Source organism: Caloenas nicobarica, chromosome 13 (assembly GCF_036013445.1).
Source record: "Caloenas nicobarica isolate bCalNic1 chromosome 13, bCalNic1.hap1, whole genome shotgun sequence".
Taxonomy (NCBI): Eukaryota; Metazoa; Chordata; class Aves; order Columbiformes; family Columbidae; genus Caloenas; species Caloenas nicobarica.
This window is the reverse complement of record NC_088257.1, coordinates 7459472-7482528: the sequence shown is the minus strand read 5'-3', so window position 1 is coordinate 7482528 and position 23057 is coordinate 7459472. Positions and strand designations below refer to the sequence as shown.

At 49.9% G+C, this 23057-nt stretch overlaps 1 protein-coding gene across 2 annotated transcripts; it reads right to left on the bottom strand.

Annotated features, from left to right (window-relative positions):
* Window positions 1-398: 398 nt before the first annotated feature.
* CSF1R (colony stimulating factor 1 receptor) lies at window positions 399-21440 on the bottom strand. 2 transcript variants are annotated; one of them, XM_065644331.1, is made up of 21 exons: window positions 21265-21440; window positions 16126-16371; window positions 14487-14771; window positions 13803-13939; window positions 12901-13060; window positions 11857-12046; window positions 10702-10817; window positions 10314-10434; window positions 9502-9692; window positions 8792-8904; window positions 6599-6725; window positions 6011-6115; window positions 5566-5676; window positions 5292-5454; window positions 4614-4714; window positions 4353-4468; window positions 3518-3640; window positions 3286-3397; window positions 2872-2971; window positions 2177-2282; window positions 399-1711 (listed from the first exon to the last, which is right to left on the bottom strand). In XM_065644331.1, the coding sequence occupies exons 1-21, from the start codon at window positions 21308-21310 to the stop codon at window positions 1580-1582; spliced, it is 2901 nt and encodes a 966-aa protein (XP_065500403.1). In that variant the 5' UTR covers window positions 21311-21440; the 3' UTR covers window positions 399-1579. The 2 variants fall into 2 exon arrangements, with proteins under 2 accessions (XP_065500403.1, XP_065500404.1); XM_065644332.1 differs by having other exon boundaries at window positions 14487-14687.
* Window positions 21441-23057: the final 1617 nt, after the last annotated feature.

The window sequence follows — 23057 nt, the reverse complement described above, 5'->3', positions numbered from 1 at the left end:
TCAAACACTGTGACCATTGTCAGGTGTCCCATCATCACAATTGAAGTTACTCTGACATTATATCCATGCATGGGGACTATTTCACTTTTCCTGGTTACAGACAGGCCAGACAGAGCAAAGTGCTTTAAAACCTTGCTTTAATTTTTTTTTTTCATTATACAAGATTGAATGCTTTTGAGAGCTAGTAGTAAGTATGTCTGAGGAACTGGACCAGAGCTGCAAGGTGTGAGGATGAGCCAGTGCATCACCCTTGCTCTGATCTGTTCCCCTCTGAGAACAGTCCTTAAAGCCCTGGAAGAGACTTGTTTTGTTAAACATCTTATTTTTATTCTTTATAATGCTGACAGATAGAAATACATTAGCAATTTATTTAGTAAGGAGGAATGAATCACTTGGTATTAGGATAAAACTGAGTTTAATATAATCAAAAGTGGCCCACAGTGTAATTGTTCACAGTGTGACAAAGGCTGCCTGCCCCACAGTCACTCTGTCTCACTGTAGTTTGCCTGAGTCCTGTCAGTGCTTGTTCCTGGAATACTGATTGCTCACCCACCCAGTCAGGTGAAGCTAAGAAGGTTCATTAGCTGCTTCTGGTAGCTACACAGGACCAGGTGGCTGTGGCATTAGTAACCCTCACCAAGAGCTAGGTGAGAAATAAGTTTAAGGGCATTAGGCCCTAGCTTATGAAAAATAGTTACCTCAGCTGTACTATTAAAATACACTCAGGAAAACATGTACAAGAGCATATCTATAATTGTGACAAAGGCAGTGATTGCTACATTTTTAATAATTCAAAAGTTTTGTAGGGTATGGGTCATGTTGATAATTTCCAGATCTGTTTAAGCTGCCATTCTTTCCTGGATTGGGATTGTGTGCAGCATTCACATGGAAGAACACTGGTTACATCTGTATTTTACCTGAGGAAACAACTGCCCCTCTGTCCTGTCACTGGGGCACAAGTTCACATAACCCTGGGGTTGTCTTACTTCTCTCAAACAATCCCTACAGAAGCATCAGCTGCAGAGAGGTAGATTGCATGAGGAAATGTAAAGGTTAATGCATATTTAATGCTAAGTGAGGGCTTTACCTATATCTAAACACTAACTCTGCAAAGGGAATAGAGCGGGACCACCAAGAAAGAGGGCTGCTGCTGCCATGTGGAGCAGTTGCAGGTTCAGGACTTTGTTCAACATGTGCACACACAAGGCATGTGATTTTTGGAAATGTCTTACTTGGCTGCAACTTGTATTTAAAAAAAACTACAAAAAACCCAAACCCCTGCACAGCGTCCTCCAGAAGGTGAGGAGGCAGGTGACAGGGACCTCTGTACCTCTCAGAGGAGGAGTTGTCCCAACAGCTCTATGCTACGCTTGAGATAAGACTTCAAGGACCCCATGGTGAGTCTTGGTGTTGAGTCACTCCAGTGCTATCTTTTCAGCAAGGGAGTTGGTAACACTCATAGTTCAGAAAGGATAGAGGGAAGAGCCAAAGCAGGAGGCCTCTGTGTCCTTGAGCAGAGCAGAACCGTGTGCTCTGCAGAGCCAGGAGGATGGGGATCCACCCTGGGCAATGGTACCAGCTAACAGAACTGATAGTTGTTGCTCTTGAGAAGGGGCTGGCCACTCTCCTCTTGCTCGCAGGACTCCTCACAGCAGCCGGAGGTATCACAGCCACTGTCTTGCTCAGCAGGGGAGGGGAGGTTGGTGTAGTCCTTGAAAGCAAAAACCACCCCAAGTGTGTTTCGGTCCTTTCAATGGTGTATACCTGTTTCTGCACGGGTGGCCAGCTGGAGATGCTAACTCTACCCTGCGTTTTGCCCACAGGGCAGGGCCAGCTGGCAGGACAGGTGTGCCCTTGTTTTCCTGGAGCTGCAGGACAGCCACAGCCAGGAGGCAGTACAGCTTCTGTCCCGCTGCACGCCAAATCCCGGGGCACGGGGCAGGGTTGTCCTATCGCTACCCATATTGCTGCAAATCTGTATTTCTTTGTCCAGTCTCCTTTGGTCATGGTGGGCAGTGATGTAACCCTTCAGCACAGGGAAATCTGGATACCTCTCTGTGCTTTCCAGCAGTACTAAACTGCTCCCATCAGTTAAAGGTAAGGGACATCACCAAGAGCTACATTCATGTAGGGAAAAAGTATATCTCCCCCGCCTCCCCTCTCCAAAGGTCCTCACCTGCTCCTTATGCACCTCCAGCTCCTTCTGAATGAAGCAGCCGATCTGATCGAAGGTGGGTCTCTGTGTGGGCTCCAGGCTCCAGCATGCCTGCATGATGCTGTACCTGCAGAGCCAGACAGGGACGGGGTGGCTGCACTGCGCTGCTGGAGGGTCTGTGCGCCCAGGCTCTTCCCTGCAGCACTTTGTATTTCAGGCATACAGTCCTGAGCTGTCCCTTCTCTTCCTGCCTATAAACCCCATGGTCAGTGCATGTGCAGTGCTCCAGGGGAAGGGGAGCACAGAAGGAGATGGAGCAAACTAATCTGTCAACAAGGGGCTTATGCCTCTAGTACTTTTTTCTTTAAGCTTAATCTCATTCCCATCCTGCAACCCACTCAAGTTTGTCTTCTCATAGTCCTAGAGTCAAAAGTAGTGGACCCCCCCACCCCCCAAAAAAAAAGACTGTAGACATGTAATATCAGCTCTTCCATCTTCCTGTCCATAAACAGAGGAAATATTAGATAGAGCATCATTTTTTACTGCCCCAGCTCTTACTTCCCTGCAGAAAGCAAGACCCTGATAGTATCCAACCTGAGCCTCAAGGGCAGGCACACCTGTGACCAAGGTCCCTGTGGCATCTCCTCGCCCACTCCCCACCAAGTGTCTCCAGCCACCCTGTCACCTGTTGTGTGCACCTCAGTGCGTCCACTCACATTTCCAAGGGAGCGAAGTCAGGTCTGGCCATCTGATACCCCTGCTTCACCATACTGTAGAACTTGCTGTTCACCACCATGCCAGGATATGGACTTTTACCTGTGACAGTGACAGGAGGTGACTCTCACATCAGAGGCTTTGACATAACAGCTTTGTGGGGTGGGAAGAGGCAGCCTGGAGCACCGTCTGAGCCAGTGCTACTTCATCTCGGGGAGTTCCGAGTTAGAGCAAATCATCCAGGATCCATTGCTTTTAATGGTCCCTCTGGAAGTGTAACACAGTGTTTTATAGCCCTGATAAAACCCAGATTGTTGTCAATCTTCCTCCTTTCTTAGAAACTTTTCTGCAGAGACATTAGGGCAGTGGTAAGCCCTGGGAAACAAAAGAGGTTTGCAAGATGACTTCTTTCTTACCAAGGGAGAAGATCTCCCAGAGCAGGATGCCGTAAGACCATACGTCGCTCTGCACTGTGTAGATGCAGTCGAAGATGCTCTCCGGGGCCATCCACTTCACAGGCAGGCGGGCCTGGAAGAACAGAGTCCTGCAGACCGGGACAATCTGGCAGCTTACGCTACACCCTGTCCTTCATGCTCCAGCCTCGTCCCACCTCCAGTACCCTCTCTTGCCCTCATTTTAATTACTTACGTTGCCTTTCACAACGTAGTTTGAATCATTCATGATATCACGGGCCAGGCCGAAGTCACAGATCTTGGCTACCCGTCCATCCGATACGAGCACGTTCCTGGCTGCTAAGTCACGGTGGATGCACTGGGGAGAAGAGAGTGCGGCTGAGGCCCGGGCAACATCCCCCAGCAGCCCAGCCAATTCCCCACAGCCCAGGCTTGTCACTGAAACAACACTTAAGGGGGCAAGCAGAACATGGGCTGCTTGAAAAGCCCGTCAGAGGCACCATGTCACATACAAAGACAGGCTCTCTTTCAACTGCTTCGTTTGCAATGCTAAGACATGGTGGCGTTTCATGCCATGTCCTTTAATCACTCATGGGGCAGTCATGGGTCCTCGTCTCTGAAACGGTCATATGGTTACTCTCTGGTGCTATAAATGAGCCAGCCCCGGCAGACAGCACAACGGCCACTTTCAGTTCCTTGTCCCTGGGGCAGTGGGGAAGCTGCCAATGTGAGAAAGCTTCTCAGAGATCCTGCTCTCTCGTAAAAGCTGGGGAGAAAATGTTGAGACTAGTACGATGCACAGCTCTGGGCTCCCCCCTGTAACCGCCCTGCCGTGGTGGCCTGTCCCGAGCCCGTGGGAGAAAAAGGCCCTGAAGGGAACACCAGTCATCAGCATCTCTGAACCCAGCAGATGGAGCAGAGAGGCTCATTTCCAGCAGCAGAGTGCTTGAGCTTGGCCACCCTGACCAAAATCATCCCAAGCCTTGTGCAAATGGGATGGCTGATGCCTGCTGGTTGGACTGGCATCTCCCAGTTGGGGAGGCTAGGACAGTTGTCCGCTCGGCACTCACATTCTTGGATGCGAGGAATGCCATGCCCTGGGCCACCTGGCTGGAGAACTGTAGCAGGTCAGAGAGATTGAGGGGACGGAGGTCTTCCCTAGTTTCTTCTTCCTCTGAGCTTTTCCCTGAAATTCAAAACAAAGTTTTAGAGTTGCTGCAAACCCAGAGAGTAACGCAAGCTATGCTGTATCCTGGTTCGCCAGGCCTAAACCAGACAGGATGGCCAGAATAAAGAAATCATGAAAACACAGAAATGAACTTTTAACTCACCCCTGGCTGGCACAGAATCTGATGATGCTGAAGAAGATGATGATGACACAGGCTTCATTTCAACATATGTTTCCAAACCCTGGCTCGAAAAGCCACTGTCACTGAGACAGAAGCAACAGAGATGGGGCAGGCTGTTAGCAACCCTCCAGCAGCATCTTCTACCCTTCTCCACATCCACTGAGAGAAGAAACCACAACCCTGCCTGCAGGAAGTGGCTTAGCAAGAGGCTTAAGGGCAAAGGGAAAGTCAACACTGAGGCTGATTTGGAAAGGGGACCTAGGTGTCCTGTGGTACGGGGCTCCATGTACTGCCTCCCTTTTGCCAAGGGACTTCCCTTGGCTGATGGGGACCGCTCAGCCTCTTGTCCTACAAAACGTACGTGCCCAACAGTGCAGGAAGCCAAAAAGTTCTGATTCCAGATTGTGGGAGGGCAGACTGGATTGAAACGTGGATTTATTGTGGGATATTCAATGACTGCTATAAAAAACTTTGAAAAACTTGTAACTCTGACCAAGTCTAAACACACAGAACCCCAGTGGTTTTTACATGCTGGTGTTCTGCAAGTCCCCAGAGCTTCGACTTTAATCTCTCCCCAGCAGAACCCTCTGCACACTTCTCCCAGCAAGTACCCAGACCCTGCAATGCTCAGCCCTGTGGCCACCAGAGCTCTGCTTTTACCTGCGGATGTATTTCTTCTCTAGGTCAACGTTTTTGTAATCAGCAGTGCTGTCTAAAGAGGTGTCCAGGGCAGAATCCTGAATAATTATGGATTCAGCCTTCTTCCGCAAGAAATTCAGCAGATCTCCATAGCGACAATACTCAGTGATAACAAGGATTGGGCCTGGGAGAGAGGCAGAAAGGGTTAATTTAGAAGTGATATTACTGTGACCTGTCCTGAGAATTGCAGGTCATGGTAAGGGTCCATGGGGGAAATAGGGCTGTGGGATTCTACCTCCATAGGTACATGCTCCCAGCAGGTTCACAATATTCTCGTGGTGTCCCAAGTGACTCATGATCTTCAGCTCAGACATGAGAGCCTCCTGCTCATCTGTGTCTGCCGATGCTGCAAGACAAGAGGAGAAGGGCTGCGTGAAGGAGTGAGGGAGGGACAAGGAAGAGATAAAGGGGGAAAACAGAAAAAGCTGTAGACACAGATATGGAATCAAATGGGGAGACACACTCAGAGAAGAAATTTTGTTCTCTGTCTGTGCCTCTGGCCACTCGTCTCCACAAAAATGACAGCAGTGCGATTCCACCACCCAGCACTGTTCCCATCACAGGAACATCTAAATAAGTAGATGTTGCAGCCTGGGAGCATGAACACGTGGTGAACACACACTACGTCCTGCACGAAGGAGCTTGGGGATTTCAGCCTTTGCAAGTTGCTCTGGGCTTACACTTTAGCATCTTCACAGCCACTTTGAGGACCGAATCTTCTTTGCCCAGCCCAAAAGCAGTGGCTTCTACCACTTTTCCAAAGGCTCCTGCTCCAAGAGTTTTTCCTGTAGAGGGGGAAAAAAAAATGTGCTTACAAGATGCTTTGCAGAAAGAGGCTGAGCAGTTGTCCTGCACACAGCCTTGGGGAGGATGTCTGGTGGATGGGGATTCCTGCTGAGCCCAGACAAGATGACACATCACTTAGTCAGGAGCTGGTTAATGTCTGAGGGGAACTCTACTGTAAGCAAAGATGGGATGAAAGAGGCCATGTCCAAACACAGGCTCACCAGCTCCACACTTTAGAAATGCAAGAGGAGGGACATGATCCTCTCAGCCTTCCTTGCAGCAGTGGAGGGCTGCAGGGAGGTTGTACCCTCACATTTGTCACCCTTTGTGGGAGAGGGCAGCAAGGCCTGCTTAAGGATGTTGCTGTAATGTCTGGATGCAGCTTTGGATGTTGCCCGGTTGCTTTGGCTCTATACCTTGGAGCACTCTACCTCTGTGGTGAAATGCATGCCACCAGGTAAAGAGCAAGGAAGGTTTCTTACCAAACTGGAGGTTATTCCTGGGAAATTCCCATTTTTCATTGTATGGCAGCTGAGTGGGATCAATAAAGATGTAATTATTCCCTTCACAGGCCTCAATGATCTTCCACCGCACCTGGTACTTGGGTTTCTGTAAGGAAGAGGCTGCAGTTATTCAGGGTTCCCCAGTCCCACTCTTGCTCTCACCCTGCAGGCACAGAGTGAAGGCTTGGGTTTCAGCCCATCAAATATTTCTTGCTTTGAACCTGGACTGAGAGAGGCTTTGCCTGGATAGCCTGGTCCCTTTGCTGTTATAAAGTCCCACCGAGTCATCACCCATGTCTGAGGGAGGCTCTCTTGCCTCTTTCACTTAAAGCAGCCCACTACCCTCACTTGGGATGGCAGACCTGGGAAAGCCACCATGTCCCCCAGACCAGAGGCTGAACCATGACGAGCTGGTGCCAGAGGAAGATGTCCCTGCTCTGTCCCTTTCCTTGGTACCCTGGGCTGCTAGCACAGCAGAATGGTGGAGCTGGCCCAGCCCTGCCTCCCTTACACGGGGAAAAAAAAAAAATAGAGAAAGAGAAGTAAAATTTCTCTTTTCCACAAATCTCACAGCAGAAGCAACCAGGCGAGGACAGAGAGAAGCAGTGCTGGAGTCTGTGGGCAGAGGCAGTCACCAGCTTTGCTGGGCGTTGTCATTAATGTTGAGGAGGCTACAGAGCCAGGCTGGAGAAACGAATACAGAGAAAGGCAGTGAAATAGCTTGTCAAGAGAATACTGTGTGCGGCCTTTGCTCCTGTACAAAGAGACAGGAAAGGACCCACAACCAGAGTGGCAAAGGTGGTCTCAGGTCCACCAAGGCAGGCAGAGGGAAGCATGGGTGGAGTGACCATGGCTGTGGTGAATCACCTCATGTCCCAGCTACTGGGAGGTGGGTCCTGAAATGCTTCTCCTCACCACTTCCCCTGGAGAGTTGCAGAGAAGGATGCTGCATGTGTGTAAGTGCCCAAAGCTGGGTTAGCACAGACATGAGGGACCATAACTGAGACAAACAGACCTGTGGTTTTGATGCAAAGCATCTGTTTGTTTCCCCCCAACACACACTGTTTCTTTTTTGATTTGCCTGAGAGTTGAACATCCATGCCCGTGCAGGCTGTTGAAAAAAGGCCCAGACAGGATGTTCCAAAACAGCACAGTTTCTGGTGGAGGTCTCTCATAAAGATTGCCACAGGCACTCAGTTTATTTGCTGTTGCCTGCTCCCAGAGGGTGAGCATTGCTGCTTTCTGCTCCATGGTTCACCTAGCACTGCAGCAATCAGCCATGGCTCAAGAAGCCCATGGCTGAGAAAGATAAGATTATTTATAAACATGTCCTGCTTCTCTTGGGCTGGCAAGGCCTTCCTGAAAGCTGTTTCTTCAAAGCCATGCTTACATATCCATCCACCTCTTTATCTCTGGTCTACTGGCCAAAGACAGCTCTGCCTGCAAAGCCGTAGGAGCTTGTCTGGGAGAGGGGTCTGCTGGATCTTCTGACAACCAGCCCCAGAACTTTGCTGCAAAATTTGCAGCCTTGATGGGCTGTCAAAGGAAGGGTGCCAAAAGGGAGAGCTGAAAAACATGAGATTTTTCACCCACTGATGAAGTAGAGGTGGCTACTGATTGGTACAGTTTATGGAAACAACAGAGAAGGAATCCAAATGCTGAAAATGAGTCTTGCAGAGAAAACAGGGCAAGTTCTTGTGTAAAAATAGTGACCAAGTCTTCCTGGAGACAAACACCTTCTAACATCATCCTGTTTCCTCATAAAGACAGCTTTTTATAAAGCAGGGAGGAGAATAAAAAGTAGATGCAAGATGCAAACCACTTTTTTTTTTCTCTCTCTCCTTAATTTGGCTTGTAGTTCATGGCGACCAGAGCAAAACCAGCTTCAAGAGACAGCGCAGAGCAAGCACCTTTGGCACTAAGGAATATCCACATTGACCTCTGGGCTGCAAGAGTAAGGCACCAGGGTGGGAGAGGTGTAAACAGTCTGGGTTTGGTGCATGAGCCTTGCCCTGCAGCAGGAAACTCCTGGGGGAAGTTGGGAGGCAGTGGAGATGAGGAAGGTGACCTGCGTGGTACCTCCCAGCTTGATGCTCCCTGCCTGTGGCTGCCAACAGAGCCAGTGGGGCTGGGCAGGCCCTGCAGCTCTTGCCATGCAACAGGGAATCTGACCTGGTTGTACTTGTAGAGGAGGAAGAGGAGTAGGAGGAGCAGCAGGACCGATGTGCCTATGCAGGTGGAGAGAATGGGGCTGAAGAGCTTGTTTGGCGGGGCCATGATACTTCCTGGAGGAGCAAAAAAAACCAAAACGAGGGATGAGTAAAACACTCCTTTTTCAACCCTTACTGCCTCATCTCTAGACACATGTTGCTCAGCTGTTCACTTAGGCTTCCCCTGTATGCAACACAACCCACTGCAGGCCTTAAGGACACCCGAAAGAGCTGCTGGGAACTGAGGGAAGATCTTGATGCCAAACTCAAGGCTGCAATGTTTCCCCCCATGCACCCCAATTTCCACACAAAGAGAATCATGTGCAGGTCAGACTAACTGGGGACCCAGATCAGTGCAGCAAGAAGAGTCCAATCAAAAGATGCAACCCCTGGACTCCAGCTGGCTGAGCTGTGCCCTGGAGCTGGACCCTGCAGTTATCAGGTGTTCACGGTGTGGCTCAGCCTTTGGCACCAGGCTATGCCCAGCCAGCAATTCCCGCATGGCTGCTAGGACTGCCAAAAGCCAAAGCCTCCCACCTCCTGTGAAGACAGAGGGCTTGTAGAATTTATGCCACCACTCTTACAAGGCAATAGGGATGTATGTATATATGTATAGGAAGATGGGCCCTCAAATTCTCCTCCACTATGCCAAGCTACCAATTTTTATCTTACTTGTGATGGTGAGTGAGTGAAACATGTCAGAAGAGTTCCCCTCTCGGTTAATGGCCAGACAGCAGAAGGTGAAATTGGCACCCAGCTCCTGAAATGGGACAATGCTCTCCACTTCCACCTCTCGGAAGGGCGATATGTTCACCACCTGGGGACTGGAGTCATTCAGTAGCAGCCTATAGTCCTCATTGTATCTGCAGAGACACCAAGCAGGAGAGAATGAGTGTTCCTCTGCAGCACAGTTGCTCTTAAGTGAATTGGTACCTGTATCAGACTGGAGATGAGATGCTGGGAATTAGGGCTGCAGCTCTATGAGACACGTTACTCACTGCCTGGTTAAAAGACCTTTCCCTGAACATCAAAGCCCTATATAGATAGAGCTTTAACTGCCTTTATGTAGCTACAGCTGTGTTCTTGCAGCAGTTCCCTCCTTGGATAGGGCTCATACTGAGACACAACCACCCCTGTCCAGGCAGCTGCAGTTGCCTCCCATCATGCTGTAGCTCAGTACGCCTGTGCTCTGCGGAGTTTCGGACCTGTGGAGGTCCCAGAAAAATGACTAACACCAACCAGCATATAGCTCTACAGCAACCTCTTCAAGCTCAGGACTTCAGGAATAAGTACATACCCACCGTCCTTAAACATTCCCCAAGAACCTCTTTTTTTAGCAGAGCAGCCTCCTCGTTGCCGTTACTGAACAGTGTTTGCTACGTTGCCTGTAAGCAAGTCCACGTGGTGCTGGTGCTCAGCAAATGCCAGCACAGCAAGGGCAAGTGCACGCCTTGGAGGTGCTCAGTCCTCTGGGCATTTCTTACCTGTCAGAGTGGACGGGGCAGTGGTACCACTCGATGCGTGGGGCAGGGTAGCCGATGGCCATGCACTGAAGGATGCTGGAGTCATTGGCTGGCACCTTGATTTTGCAGACCCTTGGAGGAGCTGTTGGGGAAGGCAGATAAGCAGCGAGTGCTATGACCAGAGGAAGAGCACATTCCCTGTGCTCTGATTTACTTTCCATGTGTGCAACAATAAAATATCAGGAACCCCTGTGCTACGTGTAGGTTTGGGCTGGGTCCCAGATGCTCTCTGGCTATGGCCTATGGGCGCTGGGCTGGAAGCACCCTGGTACCCAACCCTATTTGCTGTCAGCTGGGCAGCAGCCCCAGGGCAAGCAGGGTGAAAGAATGGGCATTGCCAAACACTTACATTTCACAGAGATACTGAAGGTAACTGATGCATTGGTCTCATTGTTGAGGGCATAAAATGTATAGAGACCTCCCTCTCCTTCCTGCAGGCGGTTCAGGAAGAGCGTGTTGTTATACCTGCTCACAAAGAGAGAGTAAACACCACAAAGAAAGCTGTGTTGAGGAAACACAAGCACTCAGGGTCTTTGCTCAGCAAGATGCAGCTGCTGCCCTTGCCTTGGAGAGGGTGAACACTTCCCAGCACTAATCCCAGCCCACAAGGGGAATCTGCTACTTGCTTCTGCAGAGGAAGTACGGAAGGTCTGGTCTTCCTTTTGCCACTAAGTGCACAGCACTTCTGAAAGGCTACAGGTGAGTGAATGCTCAAGAAGGAGAGTTTAACATCTAAATCTTGCCTTTGAAGGGCCAGAGGATGCTGGTCCCCTGTCTTTGACAGAATGAGTTATTCCTCCCATTTCTTAGCCCATCAAGTCAGGGTCCCTAGTGCCCTCTGCCCCTCATTTCTCAGATCCCAATGCAAGAAAAAGTTCTCCCTAAAGCCACCGTGCTTGCTGAGTGGCACAATCCCTCTCCTGTGGATTATTTCAGGTTTCTAAGACAATGAAAGGGGAATTGCCAAAAGTCTGAAACAAATTGAATGATTCTCTTTCTTTCACTCTCCTTTTGGCCTCAGTTGGCTGTAGGCTTTGGAAGAACAGGGCTGTGCCCTCCATTAGGTCTTATCCACATAATGACATTTCAGGCTTCGCCTGACATGGGGCATACAGTCCCTCTCAATACATACACTCTCCAGACTGCAGAGACAGGTCTGAGCAGCAGCAGGGGAATTCAGTTTTTTGTACTGTTCATTCACCCCTGCAATGCCTTCCTGCAAGGAGAGTGCAAATTTGAACAACCAGACCACAGATGTGATACCACAAGGTTTTCTAAAGAGAAGGCTGCCAAGTTAGACAGAGGTGGTGTCCTCCTTGACCTGATCAGACATGCCCACTGTGGTTTGCTAATAGTACTGGAAAGAAAAGACAGAAAGGTAGAACAGTTCCTTTCTTTAAAACCAGAGTTTTCTGCAAGCCGGTAGCATGAGGTCTGCTTGTCTCACAATGAAAGTGTTGCTGGAAACATGCCATTGCCAGTGTAGAAGAGAGAAAGCACATACCAGTTGTTTCCAGAAATCATTTGACCCTTGAATGTGGTACTCCCAGAGTTCTTCAACGGGTTCATGTGCTCCCAGCCCCAGTGGAGAAGTTTTGGGTAAGCCTCAATGTGGACCTGCAGCTTCAGACTCTCTCCCAAAGCGACCTCCTGGCTGGTGGCTGGCACTGGCGTCAGGAACACAAAACCTCTCTCTGCAGGATGGAGGAGAGCACGACCATCAGCAGGCATGGCCAGAGACCTGAAACAAGCTTATACCAGCTTCAAAATGGACCGTTATTGGAAAGGGCAGCCTCAGCTGGGAGGCTGGAGGAGGGAATGACGCATTACACAGATTATGTTGCCAAAGGAGTACTTCTAAATTGCTTCCTTGTCATGGCAGCTTGGATTAGTGTCTGCCTGAGGGGAGCTAGAAAATCGTAGTGAACTCCCATGGGGAAAGAGGTTTTACATGCTGTATTCTAATAAGTGATGAGGCTAAAACTGTATCTCCCGATTGTCCGTAGAAAACAAGCCCCTTAGCTAAACTTCTGGCTTCTCGCTTGGAAACAAATCAGACCAAGCGCTGTTTCTGAGCCATGGTATGCAGCAGCCTGTGGGGACAAATTTTCTTTCTTGAGATACCAACAAGTGTATAATAGACCTGAATCCTCTTATGTGGATCTGTTACTGGAAGAGAGAAAGCTCTATGCTCTGCTCGTGTGGCTTGCCCTTCCTCCTAGACACCCTTTTGTGGTCTTCAGCGTAACCTTGCCCCATTGTTTTTTTGTCTTTTTGTTTTAAAACTGTTTATAGACACAAAGAAATTAAGAAGAGATTTCCAGTTTTCATTCAGACTCAAAAAACTGTCCTCCTGCACCTTAAGATGTCAGGGGAACACCAGGTACTTCCCTAGCAGTTCTACCGTTCTCATGTGAGCCTTCACACACAAGCAAGAATGATGTTTCCAACAACAAAACCAGGAACAAGATGGAGGCAGGAGTGGCAAATACTCAAGGCTACATGTGATTCAGCCCACACCTTCCTGATCTTTTGGGGAAGCACTCACCTACTACCTGAAGCATCGTGGAGGCATTCCTGAATCCTGCTGAATTGTTAGCTATACAAGTGTATGTCCCAGTATCTTCCATGGTCACCAATGGAACAGACAGGATGTCACTGATTAAGTAGTTCTCATTTTCAAAGCTAAGCTTTTTAGTTCTCCTGACCTGTCAGGCAAAAAAGGAATAGCAGCCACTTTCTTGGAAGGGCAGAGCATGGAACTAAATGATATTTATGACAAACACACCCACCCCCTCCTGTTCTGGGCTACTGAGCTTTGTTACAGAGCCTCTGTCACTGAAAACTATCTCTGTGGAGACCAAAAACCATATTAAACTCAAGTATTCAGGGCAGATATTCTACAGCAGTTAGGGTTGTAGCTATTGTCAGCCTTGTAACTGCAAGCTGTGTGATCCAAACCTATCTTGTATGTTATTTCAACTCCCTAATAAAGGCATCAGACATAATAGGGACTTCTAGCAAACCTCATCTGACCATCTAGCAGCTAGAAGTCAGAACAACAGAGATTTTTGAAATGCATTCCCGTTCTTCACCCGTATCTTTTCTCCAGGGAACTCTGTGTCCTGAACATGTTTGCTGCTTTATAAGCCCTGGCAGGGCTTGGTGGAAAAATGTTGCCCTAGTAGGTACTGTAGCTCCTCCTCCATGAACTTGGCTGAAACAACATATTTCTCTCTTGCAGCAAGACCCTGACGATGGGCAGGTGTTTCTTAGCCCTATGTCATCCCAAGGAAAGGACAGTCATATTCAGACTTCCACAGTTTGTTTAAATAGCTGCTTTGGTTGGGCAGTTCAAGACTTTGCTGCAGGTGGCTTGGGTCTGGGCAGTTCTTACCACCCACAGTTTCCGGGAAAGTCCTATTCCCCCCTCAAAGGTGCATGACTTACGCTCTTTGCTGCTGTCACCCATCTGATGTCATACTTGTGGGAAGGAGCAATTACTCTACATGTGACTTCGAAAGGTTCACCCACAATTCGCACATGGTCTATCGGGTCCATCATCACTGACACAGGCTTCTCCCGTGCTACACAAAGGCAAGCAGAGAGAGATTCAACGTCAGCTGGTCCAGCGACCCTGTGTGCTCTGGGGACTCCCCATGGCCTGGCTACCTTCTCCTTTCCATCCTTTTCAGTCTCTTTACCTCCAGACTTCTCCTTCCCCAGGGATCATCACTTCTTTTTGTGCACATGTCTATGGGAAGCAGTATACGAAGGGGAGAGCACAGCAGTCAGCACCATGGGTTGAAAGGGAAGGGGAACCTTCTGCCATGGTTACATCCTGAGCATCAGGGCCTGAGGACTTGCCGAACACTGAGGAGATGGGTGGACTTTTTACTCTGTTCTGTGACACTGCCTGCAAAGGTCTGAACACTGCTGAACACATGGAGACCCGCCTGAAGGAGCCAATTTGCCAGAAGCTAATGGAATTTTGCCCCTATTAAATACCCTTTAAAGACTGCAGGTTCAGAAGGTCTTTTCTACCACTAGTGAGGAGATTTTCCTTAACTATCTACTGTAGCCAGCTTAGATATTGCTGCCTCCCTGAGGACAGCAGCAACCCCAACCCTTTACCTTCTTCCACAATCAGTCTTATTCTTGATGACTTCTCTGTTTTTCCATTTATCATTGCTTGGCATCGGTAATAGCCCTTCTGCTTGCTTTGCACATTGTATAGTGTTATTCCTTTCTCAGTACTGAAAGAATAGTTGGTCCCGGGTGAGAGACGAGAGGCGTCATCCATTATCAGTGTCACGCTGGATCCGTACTCAGGGGCTGTGATGAGACAGGGGAGCTCAGCATTACCACCTTGGGTCACAAAGGTCCTGAAGGTTGGGACATACCACACATTATTGGGATCTGCGGAGAAGACAAGGTAGGCCAGAGAACGGGATCAGAAAATATATTGAAGCTGAGAAATACATTCCAGCAAAGGCAAGCATTGCTGCCCAGTGGGAGTTGGATGCTGGGGCAGCTCTGCTCAACGCCTGCCTGACTCAGCCTCCAAAAACTCACAGGACAAGCCCAATTCCAGCTAAGGAATTTGAAGAGAGCACAGCAATCAACTCACAAATGCGCACAGGCAAGAGAGACTGAGAAGTATGACACCATGGTGTTTTATTTATCAGACCTCCAGCTTCCCCAATGCAAGGGAAGGGGTGAACTCAAGTGGTGGAACTACCACAGCATAACTTCTTCTGGGGTAGAAGAATATCTGGGGTTCAGGTCCTGTTGTGAGGGTGTGATTCATGTGACTCTATCCCTTATCTATGGTACTGGTAATATGGTTCTCTGATTTCCCAGTCTCACTGCTCATTAAAGCACCAAAAAGACTTTCATCCCTGTTTTTTCAGGAGAGGAAGCCCAGGTAAATAGAATCATAGAATTCTTTTGGTTGGAAAAGACCTTTAATATAATTAAGTCCAACAACTAACCTAGCACTGCCAAGTCCACCTCTAAACCATGTCCCTAAGAACCTCATGTACATGAAACATTTCGTCTGTTAATCCCACGTTTGAAGACCATATTCTTCAAAACACAGCAGTCAGGAGTAATTTCAGAGTGATCAGAAGAGCCCATGTTTCCCTCTGCACCAGGACACGATCCCACTTGGGGAGTGCGAGCTGGCAAGCAGGACACAGCCCTGTGCTCTGGATGCCTGGGCAGGTGACACTTTCCAAGTTCTTCACTCCCAGGGCTTTCCTGTGACACCTGGAGGGCAGTGGACATGACAACACTGCTGTCACACTGCTTTGCACAAGCCCAAAGAGTAACAATACCTCTTTGGTGGGGATGAGGTTCTCATGACCTCTCCACCAGCACCCCTGGATCAGCCTTTTGGGGCAGATGGAAGAAAGCTGGGTTCCCACTGCCCGAGCACCAGCAAGGTGAGTTCTTGGCTGTATCAGCTTTGCCTGACTTCATAGAATCATAGAATAGCTTGGATAGAATCATAGAATAGCATGAATAGAAATGGAGGGAGAGGTCCAGGTCATATGCATGGCATGTAGATGCTCTGTACTCTACCCCAGTGCTTCAGCCACAGACCCCATTTTACATGGGCTTAAATGGTTGTGGGTGAGCCACTGCCCCATCAGGAGCCTGTTCGGCTCCCCCAAACACACACAGAACCACAGAGGACCTGTGTAACGGCTGTGCTCCCTGAAAGGCAGCTGTTCTGCCAGCACAGGTGGGAAGAGGGAAACGTGGTTACCTCGCACAAACAGATGCACAGTTGCAATGCCCTTGTCACTGCTGTTGAGATAAGCACACTTATAGGTGCCCGTATCCCTGTAAGTGGCCTTGGGAATACTGAGCGTGCTGCTGGTGTGGTTGCTGAACGTATCCTTTCGGCTTTTCCATTCAACTTTGGACTCTCCTGAGCAGTGCAAGGTGACTGGATCACCCACGTTGACAACCAGAGCAGGGAGGTCAGGGCTGATCACTGGGGATGCTGATCCTAGAGAAAAAAAGCAAGAAAAAGAGTGAGGATGCAAAAATGATCCTTAAAGATGTTCTGTTGGAGTTCACACTGCTTGGTATGGAGTAGCTCAGCATCAGGAAGAAGCTGGGCTTGGGGTTCAGACTGGCCTTTTGGCTCACATATACTCCAGCCATTCTCCATCCCATCAGACCAATATGGCCTGATACTCCAAGGAGTGAATTTCAGGGAATGGAGAAAACCCCACAGAGAGCACTGGGACAGGAAAAAACAATCATCTGGATCCAATTAGGCCAGATAGTAGCTTGGAAACTATTCCCGTTGGGTTTTGTTCCTTCTTGCAACAGTTTCCCTTCTGTGGCAGAGCTGGAGTCACTATATGAACTTGGTTAGCGCGTAACACCATTTGGTGAAGTTTAAGCCAAGTCCAGTGGATGGGGCTCTCTTTCTTGCATTGGTGCTGTGCTGATCTAGAACAGACCTGGAAAACTTCTGCAGAGCAGTAGTTCAGAGCATTTTCCTCACAGATACTATCAAATAATTATGAGGCAAAGCAGCATTATTTGGGGGTGGGAAACTGGGGCACAGAAAAGGTAAATGGCTCACAAAGGGCCATAGCTGCAGTCATAAATACAGCACAACAAGCCATGTTGACGCCGGCATTCCAACACAGCTGGATTTCTGATGTTATCTCCACTTTGAAGATGGTTTCTCCACTGGCTGAATAAAGGGGAACCAGGGTCCCACTCCACCCCTTACTGTCAGAGGGAAATATTTCCCCCCCCCCCTATTTTGCCACATCAGCGAGTTCTTTGAGTCAGCACCTATATTTAGGGAGGGGGGAAGTGAGAAATGAATCAGTGCTGTGGGGCTGGGGAAGAAGCAGCACAGCCACCCCCACGCCAGGCCCTGGGGAGGACAGGAAACACATTGCGAATGGCTATCTGTGCTCGGGGGGCTCTGCACCCCCCTCTGGCCTCCATCAGGGCTATTCTCCCACTTCTGCTTCCCTTCCTGGCTGCTAACCCATCCTCACATCTTAAAGACACACACACTCAGGTTCAAATAATAATAAGTGGAAAGGTAGCTGCCCAATTTATCAATTAAGTGCTGCTCTTGAGCGGTGGCAGTAGAAACAAGGGCTGAGTTTGGTCTTGTGATGCCTCAAACTCTGCAGCAGACTGCTCTGGACTCGCAGGGGCTCTTTAGTTGAAAGATTTGTTGTCCAAATGAACATAAACTCCTGCAGTTTTCAGGAAACGGGAGAGGGCAAAACACCCTATAATGGCACTGTTAGTCCAGCTGCACCTGCATATCCTTCAAGGGAAAGGGGAATAGTGGCCAGATGCTACAGCCCTTCACCACCCAAACCTGTTGCAGGGAGGAGAGAAGGCTGCTTCTGGCCATGGTTACCCAGGACAATTTAAAATACATCTCTTCCCAGGTGCTGCCTTTGACATGGCCAGCAGAAGCAACACGCACCCATCCTCATCCAGCCCTGCTCACAGCTCTCCCTGTGCCTCAGGTACAGATGTGCCCTGTGCTACCAGCTGTGCTGGGGGCTGTAACACCAGAGCCCGGCCATCAGAGTTCAAAGGGCATCATTTAAGCAGTCTTGGGCTGCTGCCTCTCTCTGCGCAATGAAGCGTTGAGAATACGAGACCTGAGGCCCTGAAGAGCATTTCTGGTGCGTGACAATGAAGCAGTTGCCCAAGGGAAACCCAGACAAGGTCTGGATCAAACTCCCTGGCCCTGCAGGAAGCAGCAGAGAACAGGGAGCTTCAGAGTATGGAATATTTGACATATTTGACATTTTATTTCCCTAGGGTGTTGGTGGTTTTTTTGTTGTTGTTGTGTTTTGATTTTTTAAGTGATGCTTTTATCTTTCTGTGGAAAGAGGAAAAACCTCATTTATTCCCAGAATGGAGAAAACACAGAATCCTTAGCAAAGCCACATTTTCCACATATCTGAGGTACAATATTCCTCCCTTTTTGCTAAGCTGTGTTTTCTAGTGGGGCTTGACACATTTGTGTTGCTTTTACTCTCTGTCACAGGATGTTTTTCCCTCACCTACTCTCTGTTTTATCTATCCCTCCACATCCAAAGCTTCAGCACCATTTAATGGAGGAGACAAGCTCTTTGACACACAGCTGTGTTCAAACTGGCTGAGGGAACGACCATGTTGTAGCTGGTCCTTGGTTTGAGCACAGCAGGAAGACAAGACAGACAAGAGTCATGTCACATTGTGTCCTTGTCATCAGCCTCCAGTTACTCCGAGATGCTCTGGCCAGAAAAGGCTCAGAGTAGGTGCTCTCCATAACAGTGAAGACACCAGCAGCCCTCAGGCTGTCACTGGAGACTCCTGTCGATGGCACAAGCGAGGACAGACAGGGCAGAGATGCTAAATGCAGGACGATGCCAGGTGAAGGCCACCCAGGCGTCCCCTCCTTTGTGTGGGGATAAGTCAGACCAGCAGGTCCTTTTCCAGAATGGGGAAGCAGGGCTGCTGGGAGAGGCTTTCTCCCTGCTGACCAGTGTGCAAACTTGCACGAAGCCCAAGGATGTCTCTCTGCTGCTCTCCAGCAGCTTCCGCAGCATTGCCAGTAACTGCTGGCCAAAGGTTTTACCACACTGGGGTTGTGTAACCATGACCTCTAGTTACAGCTGCAGGCTCTGTCCCTGCCTCTCCCATGCCAGCCAAAACACTGCTTTACTCTGCTGAGGGTTTGGAGATGGTGAGGAAGGAGAAGCGAAGGCTTGTGCGACACAGAGGCTCAAGAGCTTTAGCACAGAAGCCAGTCATCAGGACCTTGAACTAGTCCTGGGGGATATCTAGGCTAAGGTCTGGCCCTAGGAGGGACCCATACTAGGCCTGAACTTCCCTTGCTCCCCGCTCAGTGATGGGAGGGAAGAGCTTGGTTTCTCAGGACACCTTCCCCAGAGTCACCTACAGTATCTGGGTGGGTGGAAGGGGTGCTCATCATGTCTCTGCTTGGGGCTTCTGCCTCAGAGGTTTAGATTCATCCACAACAAGAAGACTAAAGAAACTGCTGGAAGAGCTCTCAAGATGGCCAAGAACACAGATGGGAGGTGGTCAGATTTCAAATCCTTCCTCTGCTTGATCTGAAGGTGGGATTTGAGCCCCTGGCACTCCCCCAGCAAGAGCCCAGACCATGATGGTCATGCCCTGGGTGCTCTCAGAAGATGCACTTGCAATCCAAGAGTTAGAAGAAGGAAGCCAGGCTTTGGCTTCAGCTTGAAGCTGTTGCTTTGGACAACCTTGGCATGCTGCAGCTTTGTGCTACAGATGGCCAACAGTGCTGATACTCAGACAAACGTGTGTCTAACACCCTGACATGGCAGACAGCGTCTGATGAGAATGTCACAGCTGGTGAACTGCGTTGCCTAGTGCCTCAAGGAACCTTCAGAGAGATCCTGATGAGACATCTTTACAATCTCTCACAAATCTATGTCAGACCTACCTAATCCCTAATATCTTAAATAAAAAACCAAAACAAAACACAACACAAACCCATAAGAAATTAAAAACACTGCAGCCTTCACAACCCCGTTCCCAGCACAGCAGACCTGGAAAAATCCTGTTCAGCATGTCAGAGATGTGACTTGAAGTGAAACACCACACAGTGCAGCAGCCAGAGGGGTGCACATCTCCTGGGCTGAAAATATGAACATAGCAGTGCCTCAAGAGGGATACACTGCCTCCCTGTTACATGCCAAATGCTTTCCCCACAGATTGCTTCCTTCCAGGGGAAACTTCCCACTAGTCTCATTATGCAGGAAGCAAGCTCAAGATGAAAATGAAGGAAAGTGCCACACAAGATCTGAGAAGTTACGAGCACTTAAGATGCAAGATTAGTAATACTGGTTTCTGTCTGTTTGGTTGAAAACCTCAAAACAAGCTTAGTGACTCTTGAGGTTGACAGATTATCACCTCTTGGCCATCTCTCTAGCCTCAAAAACCAGGTGTATTTACCTTTCCTCCTTGGCTACCTGAGTTCCGTTTCCATCAAAAGGTCTAACAACTGGCTTTACAGACCTGGTATGTCTGCCAGCACCACCAGAAAACAGCAACCCTCAGTCATCTCCAGCCAGGCACAAGGTGCATTGGAAGGTGCCAATGCAGCCAAGTTTCCCAATTCTTTCACCTTAAGGCCAAACATATTGGCACATTTAGTCAAAGTGTTGTTTCAGAGACTAGTTCCCTCAGGACACACTTTTAGCTGAGCCTTTCTTTCCTCCTAACCCACTCCAGACCCAAACAGTGGGAAATTTCCCTTTCCCATGTCCCCAGTGCCAAGGCTCTTCCTACACTATGTGCACCTCTCTGTACCCCTTGGCCTTGCCCCAGCAGTGCTTCAGGCAGCCAAGAGTGAGCCCTCAGCACAGCCGGGCTCCAGAGCCAAGGCAGACTAGCAACACACCCTCTCTCCACCACTGTCCTCCCTCTACAGTGACAGCCAGTTCTGGGTGGTCTTCATGAAGCTACGACAACCCAGCCTGCACTAAAGCCAAGCTGGTGTCTCTTCCCTGCTGTGCCATGGAGCAGACGTTCTCTTGCCCGCTCCCTGCCCATGATGAGGCTCCTTGAATCCGCTCCACAGCATCCATGGCTGCTTCACGCAGCAGGACCCAGAAGCAGGAACCGCCCCAGCCCACAGCAGGGTTTTGCTAGACACAATCAGGAGTCTGGCTTTCGATCGCCTGCCAGGAGCCAAATGCCCTTCAGTTTAACTTCAGCATTGCCCCGTCCCAAGCCCTGCTGAGGCTGTCACCTCTCCTTGCCCAAGGAGAGATGGAGCACTTACACCAGACATCCAGGAAACCCTTGCTGCGTCCCAAAGCTGCACCAGAGAGACATCAGAGGGCTTTGGGGGAGCTGGTGGACCTACCGTGCCAGATGCCAGCTGCGGTGAGCAGCAGGAGAGCAGGACCCATGTCCCCAGGGAGCGTGGCGTCCCCAGTGTGGAGCAGGGACACGGCTGGAGGATCCTCTCGAGCAGCGGGCACCTCTCCTCACAGGCACCGTCCCCAGCGTTCCCTCAGCAGGAGCTTCTCCTTTCTGAGTAGACCACAAGTTAAGAAATTCCCCTTTTTTTGGTTTGTTTTTGAAACAGGAGGGGAAAAAAAAAAAAGTGCAATGTTTTGAGATGTCACTGGTGACAAACCCGCTTGGCAGAGGTGGGGCCAGGCGTGCACCCCACTGTTGGGGCCACCTTGCTGTCACGGACCCTGTCTCAGGGAGGGGCTCAGCCCCAGACCACTCCTCAGAGCTGGCAGGGACCACGCACCATGCCAGGGTTCAGGACAATCCCAGTCCACCCTGGCTACTGCCACCAAACACCCAGGGACTTGCTGTAGACTTTCCTCTTGCTTGGGGACAAAAAGAGCCCGGCCAGAAACTGCCCTGGTAGTGGAGGACTCCATCTCACCTCAGCAGGACAGGTTTTACCTCAGGCCCTGTGGCTCTCGCTGGCTTTGAGTCCCACAGGCACACACAGGAACACGGCCAACTCCCCCGCAACCAGCCCAGGACAGCTCTCAGGTGGGAAAAGGCCTGTGGAGATGACTAATAGTTTTGTTTTAATCAAGAGCATGGTCCCTGGTGTAGAGAGGAGTCCTGCAGCCATACGGGATCACCCTCAAGCCTCGCTCTAGCACTGTGCAGAGACAGGGCTGATCCCAGCTGCAGGCCACCTTCACCACCCTCCTCAGCTGGGAGACATGCTGGGGTTCAGCCTGCAGACCCTTCCCTGTCCCCAGCCAGACCCCAGGCTGGGGCTCACAGCTCCTGTGTCACCATGAGACAGCCACAGAGCTCAAGCAAGGACCCCATCCTACCCAATCCTCCTCTTCACTGGTGGGGAGGCTTTTTGAAGTTTTTTCCTAATTGACAACCTGGCAGGCACCTGGGAGCAGTAATTAGGCACTTCGTTAATCCTCCCCTGGACCATCCTTCTTCCAAAATAGAGGGTGAGGGTAGACTTGAAGCAAAACAGCTCTCCTGGGGCTGCTCCAGTCAGCAAGATGTTAGCAGGTCAAGTAAGACACAGGGTGCCCCTTGCACTCTGCTTTATCTCAGCATAACCTCACGCTGCAGAAGAAGTTCATGACAGTTCCTGGCAGCTCTGAGGTGGGAAGTTATGGCCAGTGCCTGACAGGGCTGGGAAGCCCAAAGGAGGAAGGTCCTGCCTGGGGTGAGCCCTGGGGCTCTGCCTTAGCTGCACCCACATCGGCAGGGTGGTGACAGGGACATCAGCCGTGAAATGTGGGCAGAAAGAGACAGCTTATTCCAAAATGTCGTCACAGATGTGTATGTTGAATCTGTACTTGCAATGCAGAGGTGCTAGGCAGGAATGCCCCTCATGCTTCTGCAAACTGGAGGGGAATGGGGTTCTCCAAAGGGGGCAATTAGAGAGGTACCAGCAAGTCAAGGTCCTGGGGCCAAGAGGTGAGAGCATGGCTGACTGTGCTGAAGATGACTAAGAGTCATGGGAACATGGAGAGAGCTTCTGGTTTTGGCTAGAGGGGTAGCTGGAGAGCATGAGGGAGTCCAGAGAGAAGGAAAGGCAGCTTTTGGCTGGAGAAGATTTCCTCTCAGCAGTTTTTCCTGGCAGGGTGCAGGGAAGAAGAACATGAAGCGGAGGCAGTGTGGTGCACTGAGGGGCTCCTACCCAGGGCTGGG

Bases quoted from the DNA above. Each gene is read 5' to 3' on its own strand.
- CSF1R (XM_065644331.1), bottom strand. From the start codon at position 21,310: ATGGGTCCTGCTCTCCTGCTGCTCACCGCAGCTGGCATCTGGCACG. The intron at 14,772-16,125 runs GTAACCACGTTT...TCTTCTCCGCAG, and splicing joins TGTGCATCTGTTTGTGCGAG to ATCCCAATAATGTGTGGTAT. The intron at 8,905-9,501 runs GTAAGATAAAAA...TTGCTCCTCCAG, and splicing joins TCACTCACTCACCATCACAA to GAAGTATCATGGCCCCGCCA.